General features: G+C 43.5%; 1 protein-coding gene across 2 annotated transcripts in view; it reads left to right on the top strand.

The window, feature by feature from the left end:
* The window catches only part of kaznb (kazrin, periplakin interacting protein b), a gene marked incomplete at its 5' end in the record, with an annotated part of 161686 nt that continues 144653 nt past the window's right edge, over window positions 1-17033 (top strand). For both annotated transcript variants that reach the window (XM_079579517.1, XM_079579519.1), the window contains one exon: window positions 1-76. In XM_079579517.1, coding sequence (XP_079435643.1) covers window positions 1-76 — 76 coding nt within the window. The remainder of the gene's footprint in view (window positions 77-17033) is intronic.

Here is a 17033-nt window from a genome sequence, read left to right as displayed (position 1 = left end):
ATGGAGGACGCGCTCACCTGCGGACACGGCACGTTCTCCCAGGTGTTCGGGCGTCAGGGGCAGCTGATGCAAGCCAGTGAGTAGCACCGCGCACCACGCAGCACGGCCCGTGTGCCATCCGCGCGTCAGCAGAACTCACACGCAACGTCAGCGGTTTCTCCCGGCGCTAAAAGCTGTTTGTTGTTTTTTTTTATTGCGATTGTAACTCAGCGAGACTTTGTTTGGGATGGGTTTGAATTGACAGTTTTTGTATTCAGCCCAGGGGAAATATAGTGCAATGTGATGAGGTGCAGTTAGACAGAGGATCAGATCTCTGGTCACGAGCATACTGTGTTGAGAGGGGTGCATGAGGAGAGGCGTGCTTAAAATATGCATTAGTGTGATCAGGCATTTACTTTGAGGAACAAGGTGTACTAAAGGCATGGTGCAAAATTGGTTCTCAAACTTTTCACACCAAAGTAGTTCATCTAGTTCCACCAGGCCTAGAGCAAGAGCAGGAGCAGGAGCAGGAGCAGGAGCAGGAGCTGGAGCTGGAGCTGGAGCAGGAGCAGGAGCAGGACCAGGAGCTGGAGCTGGAGCTGGAGCAGGAGCAGGAGCAGGAGCAGGAGCAGGAGCTGGAGCTGGAGCTGGAGCAGGAGCAGGAGCAGGAGCAGGAGCAAGAGCAAGAGCAAGAGCAGGAGCAGGAGCAGGAGCAGGAGCAGGAGCAGGAGCAAGAGCAAGAGCAAGAGCAAGAGCAAGAGCAGGAGCAGGAGCAGGAGCAGGAGCAAGAGCAAGAGCAAGAGCAAGAGCAAGAGCAAGAGCAAGAGCAAGAGCAAGAGCAGGAGCAGGAGCAGGAGCAGGAGCAGGAGCAGGAGCAGGAGCAGGAGCAGGAGCAAGAGCAAGAGCAAGAGCAAGAGCAAGAGCAGGAGCAGGAGCAGGAGCAGGAGCAGGAGCAGGAGCAGGAGCAGGAGCAAGAGCAAGAGCAGGAGCAGGAGCAGGAGCAGGAGCAGGACTAAATGGTAAATGGACTAAACGTATATAGTGCTTTTCTGCCCACATCAGGCCCAAAGCGCTTGACCGTGAGGAGCCAGTTACCCGGTCACCCTCTCATTCTTACACCGGTGTGCGCAGACACTGGAGGCTAGTGTCTTGACCAAGGACACGACGACAGTGTGCATTTGCGGGAGCTGGGATTCAAAACCCACTATCTTCCGATTACGAGACGACCCGCTCTACCAACAGCGCCACCGTCCGCCCAAACTGAAATGGGGGGGGGGGGGGGGGGAAACAGCTTGACTCTTTAATGCGTTACTACAGCATGAATGAAGTTGCAGATGTGCCTCCTGATGTGGCCCAAGTGCCTCCATTGGGACAAACAGCGCTGTCTGAGAACCACAGAGTTGGGGATAAATGCAGCAGGTAGAGAACGCCAAAGCTGACATTTGGTTTGGAGTGATGTAGGGCTGCAGCTATAACGATTATTTAGATAATCGATTTATCTACCGATTATTTTCACGATTAATCGATTAATCGCTTGGCTGTGAAAGGTGCGTGGAAATTGTATTTTTTCAATTTTTTTTATCACATAGAGCTAAAGTGACGCCGCTTGAGGACATGTTGATGGAGTAAACTTAAAGTAAACATTTGTGGGAGGCTCTTTGTGCTAATTCTGCTTTCTGATTGGACGAGGCAAAGACAGATATTTATGAAATTTACAATGTACAAAACACTGCAGACCCTCACTTTCATCCAAAATACATAATTGTCAGGTCATTTTTGCTCTATTTTAGTCTGTGTTCACTAGAAAACGATTAATCGATTACTGAAATAGTTTTTCCCAGTGAGCTTCTTTTTCAGAATATCATGTTTTATTCTATGAAAATGACTTAGTAACTATAAAACTTAGGCGGTACACCTTGAACAGTTATAGCAAAAATGCTAATTAAGCACAAAGGAAGAACATGAATTAAGATTCCTTTTTAGTGCTTACCCATAATCAAATTGGACTGATCAAGCGTTGGAGACCCAGATGTTTTGGAGGAAGTATTCAACGAAGTTACATTATCAGGCTGTCAGGGTTTAAACTGGATTTAGACAGATTTGCTCTTGAATCCCATAGAGTTTGATGGTGTGAGAGAAGATGAAAGTATTAGACGTAAGGGATAGGTGGAGGCTGATAATAAAAGAATAAAAAGCACATTTTACTGACTCATTGGCATACACCTGCAGTTTTTACCCAGAGTGGGGAAGAAAAACAACATCGAGACAGTGGTTATTCCAGCGTTATAGCAGCGAGGGATCGATATACAGGAAGCAATAGTTCACAATGTTCTTTTTTGGTTGTAGGCGTAAGGTCGAACGTTTTTTTTTCAAGAATTTGTCATTTAACACCGAGAGGAGAATCAATTGTGTGCTTTTGCAAAAGTATTCCCCTTTCTTCTTCTTTTTAAGCGATGTCGCAGTTGTGTGCCAGAGCTCAGGCCATATTGTGAAAAGCATGAATCAGACAGACATTAGAGACGCCTGTCCAGTGTCCACTACCCCGAAGACCGACGACACTGAACACTGTTGTTGTGTTGCTCGGGCAAGGCACTCCCCCATACCTATGTGTTAGTGTATTCACTGATTATCAACTGAGGAGCAAAACGTGATTAAGACTATTTTGATTTGAGCCACTCTGTTTATGCATTGGTTTAAAGCTGCATTATGCAACTTTTTTATGCAGGGATAAAAAGTTGATATTTGTGAGTATCTGACCTTGTAGTGACCCAGCGGCTGTGTGAGTGGTCAGCATGGCGCCTTTACTTTCCATCACAGTGGTCTCTAGGTCGCTCCAGGACCAACTGTTTGGAAGGTTTTCACCGCTGACGGACCCTCTCACCAGAAAAGTCACAAAACAGTTGATCCTGGAGCGCTGTCGAGACCACCGGGATCGAAAGTAAAGGCGCCACGCTGACCACTCACACAGCCGCTTCAAATACTCACAAATATCAACTTTTTTTTCCCGCATAAAAAGTTGCATAATCCGGCTTTAATATTGTGTTTTGAAGTTGTAGGCGTTTCCCATCGTAGCAAAAGCTTCCAACGTCAGAAGCCTTGTAGATGTGCCCAAACTGCCCATGGTTGATACTATACTACACTATATGTATATTACTTGGCATTGTAACTATCCGGCCACCCAAGATTGCTCTGGTATTGAACCCACAAACGTTTCGATGGAATTCAGGGCACACCACACATGCTCGATATTTAAAGCAGAAAAATGTATCTATATATGCGACGGCACGGAGAACACAACCTTGAGACACACTTGAGTGAGCTGTTTATATGTAACACACACACACACACACACACACACACACACACACACCAAAGGAGCCTCGCTGAAAACATGTCCGCCGCTCCTCCTTCATCTGCAGCTGATGAAGTCACGCTGGGAGAACTTTAGCCTGCTCTTTGATGGTTGGACACGACGGTGAATGTAAAGTGAGTTTGCATGCGGAGGGTTGTGATCGCTAATGGGAAGAACCCCGGGCCGATGCATCCTATAATATCAGAATATCTACTACTACAGAAGCAAGTGAGGAATTCAAAGCCTTTGTCCTATCATTTATCCACGTTTGATTTAGCGCCGCCCCGCCCTCTAGGGTCGCCTCAACAAACATCCCGTTGCTGCCCTGGAGAGCTTTGAATCTAAGGTCATTAAAATGTACTCGCGCGGCGCTTCTTTGAATCTTTCCTTTCAACCGGCAGACTCGCGCTAAATCGACTTTTGGAGCTTTTCACCGACTTTGAAAACTTTCCTGAAACATTTTTTTTTTGTTGTTGTTACATTCATGCCTGCGGGTGTCTGCCGTCAGTCGTTTGCACCCCCTGACAGGAGTCGTGTTGCGCAATGGATTATAGGAGAAGAGCAGAGTAGAAAGTTTGTTCACATAAGTAAACACTCCCCCCCCCGGCGCCTATAGAGACACTAGTGGTGACGCGAGGTGGTGGTGATGATGTCCCGCTGCTGCTGAGAGGGTGAAAAGGGTTTTTTTTATAACACAAGCTGGAAAACGGTGAAAGAATTCCTCCGGGTGTCATGGGCTTCATCTGTAGCTATAGCTGCACCGCTGTAGTATTTACGGGTATAGTCTCCAGAAGAAATGAATCCTGACTCGTTTGTGTGTTGAAGAACTGCTGTACACATTTTTTGAGCAACCACTGCCGCAAAGCTCATTTGCATCCGCTGTCCCTGGGCAGGTAGCGAGACAACATAGCAATTACGATGTACAACAGGAAGACCCGGGAAAACATGCACAGGCAAACACAGCGCGTTACACAAAACAAAATACCTCCCACACAGAACAAAAAGTACGTTTAGAACAGCCAAAACTGAGTTTGTTTTAAAAATAAATTAGATTGGATTGCAACGTTTTGATTCCAAAGAGAAATTTGTGACAGTATTAAAGACATTTAGACAAAAAAAACACAAGAAACACTCACTTGTGCATGTCTGGTTTTGTTGGTAAAGCTATCATGATGTAGACTTTGGCCATCACAATGTGTTCAAAGTGTCTCAAAGCTTCTGGGTCACCACTGGGAAACGCATAACACACTAACAATCCAGTCTCAATGGGTTTGACATAACACCGGTGGAAAAAATCTGGAGCGGACTGACGACAGCGCCCCGATCACACCTCTGAGGCAGCACCTTTCAAACCCGATAGTAAAATCCTCACTCTCATATTTGGTTTGTATCCGTGTCATCTCCCCACATTGCCAAGTACATTCCTTAATGGGCAGAATGTGTTCTCTGGAGTTGTGTGTCGGGCCGTTTGTTGGACTCTATATCTCTCCCTTTGCCTCTCTCTTTGTCCACCAAATGCTTTTATAAATAATGCACTTTGTTTTAGCCCCGGTTGCACAGATACAGCGGCGATACTGTATGTGTAAGAGAGTGTTGCCTTTTGAATGTGGATGCCGTGATTAATTGATATTCTGCTTTGAGTGGAAAATGCTATGGGCTTATTTAATGCAATATGTATGTTTGTATGTATAATGCGTCCATGCTATTGCAGACCCTGGACTTTATGCCAGTTTTTGTGGCTCTCTTACACTTTGTTGGCTAGAAAATGCTGTATTGATCTAAAACGGCTTATTCAAAGATCCCCCAGACCTACACCCGCTGCTAATCCAATTCACAACAAACTTTTGGTGCCACTCCTACTCTGTGGATGTAGCTCGCTGTCAACATCGGTGCTAGCATTACGACATTGGCTGCATGTCGTTTTGTAAGCACTGAAGCTGATATTTCTGCCTTTCGTTGCTCTGCGCAGGAAGGGTAAGCTGTGCTGCAGATAGGTAGGAAACGATTTAAAGCTTATTCAAATGGCTCAAAGCACAACTCCGAGTATGTTTTTTGGTGAAAGATCTTCGAAAAAAGTTGTCTTACTACCCTTCGCCTCTGCTCTCTCTAAATGGATGGATGGAGCGGTGTGATCCATTCATGTCTCTGCTTTTGTGATGATGACACTTTTGCGAGTTCAAAGTCAAAACATTGCAGCTAGAATATGGCACAGGCTTAGATATATAATGCATAGTGCGCTGTAGCAAATGCATGAAGGTCTGAATCAAAACCTGAGCTTGGATAACCCGAGGGCATGCTGGCACAAAGGAGAGGGAAGATAAGAAGCGGGTGTGGTGCCGAGGAGTCACCTAGTGTGGATAATAGATGGAGCTATAATATGTCCCTGATTCACAAAGCTCTAGGTGCTTTGCTAATGAATTCTGCGAGTAGAGAAGCCAGGCACATGACCAGGCACATCATAGCCTTACATAGTATCGAAGAAATCTAAAAAGCCAGTACCTGCATTCATGCCTACATGGCAACGTAGCATGCAAAAAATAAATAAATAAATATAATTGGTTAAAACAATGTTAATAAATCTGTTCCCTCATCAAACACAAACACACACTGTACTGTAGTATTTTTGCTTTATTCATGCCAGTTTGAGTCCACTTTGAAATAGGTTGTTTATTCTGCTACAGCTAGTTCTGTAATCACATTGCCTGAGCATTTGTTTTTTGCTATTGGATGCACAATGCCACTGGAGAATCTGGAAGTGTCCCTGTCATTTTAAAGTGCATAAACTACTTGACTCGTTGCAGGTTTCATGGCGCCATCACTGTTAGCAAGCGTAAAGAGTAAATACTTATGAGAGCATTTTTTATTGAAGCCTGAAACACACAATAATGTAATTATGAAAGAAATATCAACATGAAGTGCCAATACAGGTGAAACTCGGAAAATTAGAATATTGTGAAAAAGTTCATTTATTTCTGTAATTCAACTTAAAATGTGAAACTAATGTATGATATAGACTCATGACATGCAAAGTGACATATGTCAAGTCAGTGTGTGTTTCCATTCTGATGATTTTGGCTTACAACCTGTAAAAACCCCAAATTCAAAACCTTAAAAGATTTGAAAATTACCTGAAAACAATAAAAAACGATTTTAAACAGATCATGCAGATGTACTTAGTACTCAGTTTGGGGCCCTTTTACCTGAATGACTGCCTTAATACGGTTGTGTGGCATGGATGCTTCCAGCCTGTGGCACTGCTGAGGTGTTATGAAGACCAGGATGCTTCAACCAGAGGAATATGACATTTGAAGTCCATGTCCAGGATCCGTCTGTGTGTGGCGGCTCTTGATGCACTGACTCCAGCCTCAGTCACTCCTTGTGAAGGTCCTCCACACTTTGAATGGCCTTTTCCTGACAGTCCTCCCCAGACTGCGCTCATCCCTGCGGCTTGTGCACTTTTTTCTTCCACACTTTTCACTTCCACTTAACTTAATGCTTTAATACAGAGCTTTGAGAACATCCAACTTGTTTTGCTTTTACCTTTTGCGCCTTTCCAATGATGGTTTTCTGTGCAACTGTCAGGTCAGCTGTCGTCCCATGATGGTGATTTCTACTGAACCACTGAGAGACCATTAAAAGTCTCAGGGACCCTTTGCAGGTGTTTTGGATTCATTCGCTGATGAAAGGGTGAGTCCCATAGTCCCATTTCACAATATTCTAATCTTCTGAGATTTTGAATTTGGGGTTTTTACAAGCTGTGAGCCAAATCATCATGGAAAGTGAGATATATCAAGCCTTTATTTAATCATGGCTCACAGCTTGTAAAAACCCCAAATTCAAAATCTAAGACAATAAGGATGTATTGAAAATGGACTGTAAGCCATAATCATCCAAATTAAAACAAAGGCTTGCAATGAGAGTATATCATATATTAATGTCACATTTTAAGTTGTATTACAGAAATAGATGAACTTTTTCACAATATTCTGAGTTTTACCTGTATTTACCAGCCAGTGCATGATCTGTGGAAGAACAACATCTTTTAACTGGTTGTTTGATCCCAGCTACTTGCATGAATGTGCTGTGCAAGGGAGTGAATGGCAATGATCAGGGGTGCAGTTGGTGCTGTTTGATGGAAGGTTTTCATCAAACAGCCCTGGGGCAGCTGCGGCAGTAGCAATCGCATTAAGTCATGCTTCTTCCTCTGCTCTACCGGGCACCTTCAACACAATTTTAACCTCTTTTTTTTTTTGGCACTGTGTTTATGAGGAGAGGAAGACATTGAGGTTTATTGAACTTTTTTATTTATTAAAAATATAACTTAAACTTTAAAGTTTGTAGCAAAAAGATTTGAAAGTGAAAGTCTGGCTTCCTTTTTATTAATAGCGTTTGCACAAATCCTGTAAGCCCGGCTCACCTCTGTGCTCTACTGAAGCGGCGTCTCAGGGACACTGTACAGTCTGCAGAGCTGTTCACTCCGGGCTCCTCTGTGGACTGTGAACGCCTTCATTTCCAGTGGCGGCGTGTGATGTCTGTCTCAGCTGCGGGGGGTCAAAGTGCTGGATTGGGGCCAACCTCAGCTCCGTCCTGTGACAGTGGCAATGAAACCTATCAACTCTCCAAAAAAGATAAATTCCTACAGATCGTTCTTGTCTCAGCCTGGCGTCACAAACACTGTGGTTAGTGTCCAACTTAATAAAACTTCAAACTTTTCTGCCAAAAGCAATGTCATTTCCCCCCCGACCGTCATCCAATCTGATGCTTCACATATTACAAACTGCAGTCTGAAATATACGACTGCAGTTCTAATACGGTGCTATGGCCAGGTTTATACATCTTTACTTTCATTATTGATCGCATTCCCCCCACGGCGGTGAAAATCTCTCCCTCGCTGTCAATACAGGCCTCATTTAGACATCTTACTCTGCAGGGCTAATCCTCATATTGGATTTAGGAACCGCAGTACACTTCAGCATTCAGCTCCGCGTGGGTCTATCAGCACCAGTCTGAATGACAGCCTGGGGCCACGTAGAGATTTCTACTCAACTCAATCTAATACTGGTCACGGAAGTTTATATTCTTGACTTGTAATTACGTGTTATGGAGGTGCATTGTGGCCTATTTCAGTGCTTCATGGCAGCTTTCTCATTGGCCTTTATTAGCAATAGATAGGCCAGTAGGACTTAAAGCAGTACTAAGTAACTCTTCCCCCTAGAGGCCATAAGCGCAACTGCAGGTGTCGTAGCAAGTTACGATTTTTTAACTTATTAATTGTCTTGGAGAGTAAATACTACACTGACAGGAAAGGTGAAGGGAGAGAGGGTTACTGTGCATCCAATTATACAATGGAAATGTTTTTTTTCACTCAAACCTGGCTGTAAATACTGTTTAAAGTGATGCTAGCCCGCAGTTAGCTTTGCCCGTTAGCATGTTAGCTTCTTCTTTGTGATTCCATTAGTGTGTATTGCTTTCTCCGCACCGGTGGCAGTCAAGTTGCAAACATGGTTTTCTGGTCAGAGACACCAGGGGGAGATGAAAGACCCTCCAATCATCCCATAAACACTTGTATTACCCCCACAGGGACTATGGAAAGGATTTATTAAGGTAAACACGTTACTTAGTACTGCTTTAAAGGAATAGGCCACCGTTTTTACATACTGAGATATGTTCTTACCTTAGCTTTGACGAGTTCTTTAGGACCTGTCTGATCTTCCCCGGTGCCTTCAGTCACGTAAACACAGCGCAGACGGCGTTAGCATTTAGCCTCTCCTGCTCTCCTCTATAGCTCCAAAACAGGTCAAGAGAGAAGCTACCAAGCTCTTCCACGTTTTCCCTATTTAAATATGGTTACCTGAAGTGTTACACTACAAAGTATAATTACACAAAATTAAACAATGTGGATTTTCTAAGCGGATAAAAGGGGGAACTATATTGTAAGGCGCAATAATACCAGGAGTAATTTGGCATCCGCACAGTAAAGTGAAGATTACTGCGTGGATTTCGAACTACTCCTGGTATTACATTATTACAGTTTACTGTATACGACATAATTTAGATGGTACACTTCCCTCCCTAAATTTAAGTGCTTCAATTCAAAGGGTCTTCAAACATAGGGCTGGGCACCATTAAACGAGTACTGCTGGTATAGAAAAAAAAAAAAAAACAAATTCTCGAGACCAAGTTTTGATGCCTGTTGGTCCAGGGGCAGCATTAAGTAAGTAAGTAAGAGCTCGTGGAAACCGTAGCACCCGGAGGAAACGCCTCCTGGGTTTATCCCTTTTTCAGAGCGTGGTGTCCTGCACTGGTCAGCTCCACCCCTTCCTCTTCCTCCTGCGCAGCTCCCTCCTCTCCACAACAGTCTTTCACCATCTTCTGGGAAGAGCTAAGTAGTTAATCTATTTTATTCTCCAGTGAACGTCCATTAGTCAGAGCAATACAAGGCATATGTGGCTTAGCTGTGAGTCTCGCCCATATACCTCCTCGTTTGTCCCTTCCTTGTTTCCTGTACCTCTTGTGACGCCTCCACTGTGCTGCAGGTGTGGGGGGATCTTGGTGCCTCTTCAGTGTTTCAGAAGAAGAAATGTGTAGGTCTCCAATGTCTTTATCTCATAAGCTAGCTGTTTGTTTACTTTTACAAAGCTGCTTTCTTCAGGACCATTATCGACTCTCTGCAGTGAAAAAAGCTTCCAGCAAAACAACGTGGAACACAGAAACCACAAATGCATTTCGCAGAAAAATGCAAAAAAACACAACTGTACCAAGAGAGAGGGAGGCTGCTGCCTGTTTATTTAAAGACTTGGTTGTTTCATTTAAAATAATAGTGTTTATGGAATAAATTTACATTATTAATCTGTTTTCTAGATGACAAATATAAAAAGTAAAGTAAAAAGTATTGCTCAGGCATCGGTATCGTAAACCATAGTACCCAATAAGTAAACTGTCATTAGGGCTGCAACTAGCGATTATTTTGTAATCGATGAAACTATCGATTATTTTTACAATTAATCGAGTAATCGCTTGGCTGTGAATGGTGTAGGAATTTTTTCTTTTTCTTTTTTTTTTTACATATAGCTTAAGTGGCGCTGCTTGAAGATGTGTTGATGGAGTAAACTAAAGGGAAATGTTTGGTGGAGGCTCTATTCATGAAATTTACAATGAACAGAATGTACACAGACCCTAACTATATAAACAAAGTAAGATTTCATCAAAAATACTACATTTTGATGTCATTTTTGCTCCATTTTAGTCTGTGTGAACCAGAAAACGATTAATCGATTACTTAAATAGTTGTCGACTATTTCAATAATCAATTAGTCGTTGATTAATCGATTAGTTGCCCTAACTGTCATCCACTCAAACAACTTGCCATTCCGAAAGTGGTGAGTCTGGTGAGTCTGCAAAGTCATCTGAGCTAATCTGGCCTATAGAGCAACTTCTGTCTTACTACCAATAATACAAAGAAACGTTGTGCAATAACCATAAGATTAGTTTGTGGCAAACTTTTTCGATCTCCAACAAGTCTAATTGCAGCGCCGCCGGCATAATCCCTCTTTTAAACAGCAGAACCGTGAGCTCGCATTTGCTTTCACAGCACAGCAGCAAAACCAATGTACTTTATTGTATGTCTGATTTATTAGGCCTGAAGAGCGCTCTGTTTCCAGCCGTTGTTTCAGGGGATTGCAGGATTTGGTAATTTCTCACACTTTGAACATCTTTCTCTTAATCCCCTCCGTGCACCCTCTCGTGCTCTCTCTTGTCTCTCGCTATGATAGAAGTTAAAGCTTACTATGCAATTGGAAAGTGGATGCGCACGAGCTCATAGTATACGGCCAAAAATCCTCTGTACATTTTCCATGACTCATCAAAACCATTCATGCGCTCGTTATTACAAATCTTTTCTACACTGGGTGTTTGAGGAAATGTGCAGAGCCAAGAGCACTGCTGCATTTCTCTCATTACAATGATATAGAATCTACTTCATAACTAATGATTTATCCATTTACTGACCCCTTGTGGTGAGAGGGAGAGTCATTGATCCTCTTCCACAACCACAGTGGTACTTGGGGAAAATACTCCCTGAGTTCTAGTTCTGGAGTGTATAAGTCGGATGTTTGTGCAAGAGTTGACAAACAGTTTAAATGAGGTCAGCTCCTCCACCATCTCCTTCCTCTTCCTCCTGCGCAGCTCCCTCCGCTCCACAGCAGTCTCTCACTATCTCCTGGGAAGAGCTTAGCAGTGAATCAGTTTTATCCTCCAGTGAACGTCCATTAGCCAGAAGGACAGTAGGAAAAGACTATTTGTGTGGCTTGGCTGCGAGGCTTGTCCGGATGCCTCCTTGTTTTGCACCTTGTTTGTTTCCTGCAGCGCCTCTTGTGGCGCCTCCGCTGTGCTGCAGGTGTGGGGGGGCTCTTGGTGCCTCACCAGTGTTTCAGAAGAAGAAATGTGTTGGTCTGAAATGTCTTTTGCTCATGAGCTAGCTGTTTGTTTACTCCGTGGCTAGTGCGGACTCTGCAGTAAAATAAGTCAGCTCAACATCACAAAAACACTGCAAAGATAGCTACAGACGGCATCTCGTCATAGAAGGGGGCGTGGCTTCACCCAGGGGGGAAATAGAATCTTTAGAGAAACACAATTTTCCACTCTTTTTTGCCATTTTCTGTGGAATATCAACTTATTTATCACATACAAATAAAGTCAAGTGTAAATCAGGCCCATATGGATATTTTCTCACAGCAGATTGTGCAGTAGAAGTGAAAAAACGGCAGTTGTAGCTAGCGCTAGCTAACCGTTAGCATTAGCCCGATGCTAACATGTAGTATCAAGTTAGCATTCTCCGTTATTCATGTATTTATGGGCTGTTGAACCACTTTGCTCCTCTCCATGTCTTTGTATCATTATTTAGTAGAAAACTATATTCATATTTCAGCATTTGTTACAGTAGTTTTTGAATAATTAGAAGAAAAAAAAAAAATTCAAAATTGTTTTCCCCCTTAACTGTTTTCAAAAATGACCATATATGAGTGATTCCAGAGATGCCGTCTGTATCTATGTGTAGAAGTATTCAGTTTAAACGGTGTGGTACAGACACTACACATACAGTTCTAGTACTCAACACAGCAGTGTTCAAAAACACTGCTGTACTAAAGTATTATTATTTATTATTAGATCAAATGTGCAGTGTGATAAACCACTCCAGAAAGTGCAGGACTGCAGAATGTTACTCAAATAGTGACTGTATTAACTGTAAGTGAGTATGTGAGTTCACAAAGATTCAGAATTTTGCACAGTGACGGCTCCATTTAAACTTTGAAAGAATCTACACAGGGAACAAGCGCGACTCTGCATACAGATTTCTATATCAATTGGCAGAAGGCATTTCCAGTCCAATCTGAAATGAAAACACAAGTGGACGTCTCACACACTGCACGAGGCAGATAAAACAGGTTCTATATGAAATGCACTTGGAGCTGTGGCCGTGCGCAGCATCACTGAACTCTGTGCTGACTCCACTCTTCTGCATTAGTCACTCCTGCTGCTGTGTCCTATAAACATCTGACTGGGCTCCGCCGCTGCTCTCAGCACAGGCTGCGAACACCAGCCCTGTGATTGTGTGGAGAGGGACAAAGTGGGCTGCCGCCGACTGAAGTGCATGAACATCTAAACTCAAAAATCACATCCATTTCAGAGCATGTTCGGAGGGTAAACAGTTATACATTCAGGTTTAGACATTGTAAAATTTATGATGATGATGATAATTGTATTGCGCAAGGTTGACAATCTGCTCCCCTCCAACCTGCATTCACATCGGTGAGATGGATGGACACAACAATAAGGGGGATTTGGACAGGACCGGACCACTTCAGTTCACTTGAGACCGGGTCATTTAGGGAGAGTTTGTGTTTCAAGTGTCTTTAGGACAAAGTGGTCTGTGTCGTTATGGGAGTGGCCGAGGACATTCATATGCATGTGGCAACAACCACAGCCTGATATCACTGTGCTTTAGTCCTGCATCAAAACACCTTTGTATGTGCAAGATTTGACCATTAGGAGGCTCTAGTGTTTTCAAGCGCCAGAGGAACAGTTATTGAGAAAAAAGAAAAATCACAACAATGCCCAAAACAAGTAAACCTATTCTTTTTAGTTCGACAGTGAAGTTAAAAATAAAAGAGGGATGTATGAGGCCTCGCTCCTCTCATTTGGGAAATAAGGACGAATGTATGGGAAAACTGTGCAAATCAAACTTTAAAACCTGAACGGTAGATTACTGACATAAATATGAGGAAAAATATATCATTTAATTGAGTGTTTTCACATCAAAATCAGGCATAGGCACAGTGTACAGATGGCAAAAAAGGCCTATATTTTCTGTCAACCAGTCATGATAGAAACTTGGCCTGACCAATCAGAGTAGTGACAAGCCCCCCTCCCCTTTCCCCCCAAACCGGCCCAGTTTGCAAACCGCTCCAGACCCCATGGCTGAAAGGGTCTGGGACTGGTCTGGCCCCCCCTTTGGGAGTGGAGCAGTTTACCTCGCGGGAGCCGGGATTCAGACCACCAACCTTTCCGTCATCTACCGTCACTGTCTAGTTTTGACCGTCTGGCTCCTGATTTAGTCTTGGCTGATAGTAGAAGTAAAAAGTTTGGAAACCACTTGGTTAATAATATCTCATCTCTGCAGAGTCTTGTTATGGATTCCTTTCCTCACTCTGTAATCGAGACATCTGACTTGGCACAGCACTTGAAACGCATGTGATTCTTTTATTAGTTTATTAGTTTATATTTCAGTCTTCCTTCATGTGTGTTTGAAATGTCCGCTTGGAATCGACTGTTACCACCGCCACAATACTTCAAACACAAATCATGATGACGTTTTTCCCCAAATCGTTTTGCTCCAGACCGAAACATTTTTGTGAAAACAAGTTTAGCGTTTAGTCCCTCCTCCATCTCGGCACGACAGTAAATATCCCGTTTTGTTTAGCCCGCCCTCGCCAGATCAGCGCCTCTGGATCCCGCCTCGCTCCGGCTCTGTGTACATTTGCCTCCGCAGTTAGTGCCGAGCTCCTGCGGTGATGAAATATAGTCGGCCGTCCCGACTCCGGCTACTTAACATGCAGGACACAAGCGGCCACATCCTGAGCGACAGAGCAGACTGAGAGTGTGTCGGTGCTGAAATGAAACCGCCGTTCATTCTCACTGTCTCCTGACCACAAAACCATCTCTGCGTGCATTTATTTCTGTCTATCGGCACTTCACCGAACTGAAGGACAAGCATGAATTCGATGCTCCTCACCAGCAGAAGAACCATCAGCCTCCTCAGCCTCTCCCCACTTTACCCTTTCCAGTGTCTCTGCCCAAAGAAGCAATCATTATTTCCTTCAAAGTTGGTTGGTGACATGAGTAAGGAGGAGCCTCTGAAAATAAAAGCAAATATTCTCAATTTAAACTTGAAACTAGAGAACAAACTATTAATTGTACATCACTATGTAAAAAAAAACATAAGACTCACTTTCCCCAAGCGCTTTGAGTGCCAAAAGGTGGAAAGGTTTTATGTGAATTGAGACATTTTGCACCACTATTGTGCAATTATATGCGTGGCCGGTTAGAAACTATTAGAAAGAAAAGCTCTTCTTACGTCAAAGTCAACTAAAAAGTCACCTAATTTTTCACTCGCTGAAAGTGTAGCCGCTACAGCATTTCAAGCAGCTACCTTCACCTTTCCCCAATGTCACAGCCTCCACACTATAGCTCTATATTCCCCACTTCTCTTGTACCTTATACACAGGGCTGTCCCAGTTTTCTGTCCAGTGGTGTGAATACTACTGGAGTCTAGTGCAGTGCTGCTCTTCCCAGTCAGAGCCAGTGACTGACAGACTTTGTGCTTGCTTCACTGTAGACTGCAGTGATCCTCTCGCCTCCACCCGTCTCCTGCCGAGCTCGGCGCCACACGCACTCTCAGTGTGGACTTCTGTTCACCCACGGCAAACTGGAAACTACATTTTTGCTGTCACTGTTATATTTCAGCAGGCACAAAACAAGTTAAAAAAAAATCCCATTACATTTGGATTCTTTCCGGACATAAATGTACAAATAAGCAACCACTGTCTTTTGCTCTGTTTAACATTTTTTATTCTTCAATACATTAACAGCTCTATAAATGATCAAAGCGTCTCACATACAGTAGTGGTGTAACCGTGTTTCCTCCTACTCGTTCTCCTCACATAAATGTTTGATCACCCGTCTCCCGGCGTGGCGTCCGGCCCGGCTCAGGTATAACAGGGCCTGTAGATCAGAGGCCCGGCTGTAGCGGCGAGCTGCCAAAGCTTTACTGCGCCTGCAGTCGTTATGCGGAGTGCTGTGTGTCATCGTCTGTCACATCTGCTTCAGTCATTCTCCTCACGCAGAATCATCAAGCATGGCTCCAGTCTCGCTGCAGACTCACCAGCAACAGCCAGAGAGTTTGACGGTTTGGTAGAGATTAGTCAGAGACTGAAGGGCCCTTGACTTCGGGCTGTGGTTGATGAGCTTATCTGGCTGATCTGGAGTTGTGACTTGACATACATTTGTAAACCACTAAAACCTGCTAACATACTGTTAATTACAGGACGCAAGCGATTAAAAGTATAGGACTCATTCACCTGACATCGCAACACTGTAAAATTCCATCATTTCAAAATGTGTTGGTTTATTGTTAATATCTCAGTAATGGCTGGGCCATGACACCAAAACAGTCACAAATCATCGTCTTCTCTTTCAGCACATATGATTCAGCACATATAACCCTAAACAACCAGAACTCACATTGCGGTCTCATAAAAGAGGCCAAAAGTGGTCACAATTTTCTCAGTGATGGGTTTAATGTTGATCAGATGGATGGACTTTCAGCCATCAGACGAAAGTGTCAGGTTTGTGAATCCAATCACTTCCAAATGATGATCAGGGAAGACATTAGTTGACAATAAACTGTCTCTTTCTGTGAGTTGTTTTGGCACCTGCTCCAAGTGAAAATATGACATGACATTCTAAAAGCGAGGTGTCCAAACTTTTTTTTATTGAAGTGTATAGGGTGAGGAAGGCCACAGACCGGTGGTCAAGGCCCCACACCTTTATTTAGATTTGGAACCCTAAAACCAGCTCTTTACTGCAATAAAATGTTTGTTTTTGAGGTATAAAAGTGTATAATTATGAATGACTTGTAAAAAGTACCATCTCTCGTGATGAGGGCTAATTTAACAATAAGCCTAAGGGCCGCATTTCTAGAATATTGTGAACACAACTTATTCACAGTCAAATATTAAACGATAGAATCCCCTCTATTAAGGAGATTTTCTCCACCCGTCTCACCCACAAAGACATCAAAATCGCCAGGGACCCTTCGCATCAGTCTCTTAGGTTATGCCGTCAGGGAGGAGACTGCGGAATCTACGGGTATGTTCCAGTCGACTGAGGAACAGTTTCATACAAAGGGCCATCGGGAAGCTGACCCCCCCCCACACACACACACACACACACACACTCACACTCCACAATCAAGGATGAGAGAAACATAATTTCTAACCATTCAATAACATATCTTGAATCTTGAATCTAGAAGACTAAGAAAAATAAGAAACAAGAACTTTGAAACATGTTTGTAGAGAAAGAGACTGCACCTAATAAAAAGATCCCACTGAGACAGAAGCTTTGGTTGTCTGCAGGGAACGCT

The sequence above is a fragment of the Gobius niger genome (assembly GCF_951799975.1).
Source record: "Gobius niger genome assembly, chromosome: 20".
NCBI classification, from domain to species: domain Eukaryota; kingdom Metazoa; phylum Chordata; class Actinopteri; order Gobiiformes; family Gobiidae; genus Gobius; species Gobius niger.
This window is presented reverse-complemented; position numbering and strand designations above follow the sequence as displayed.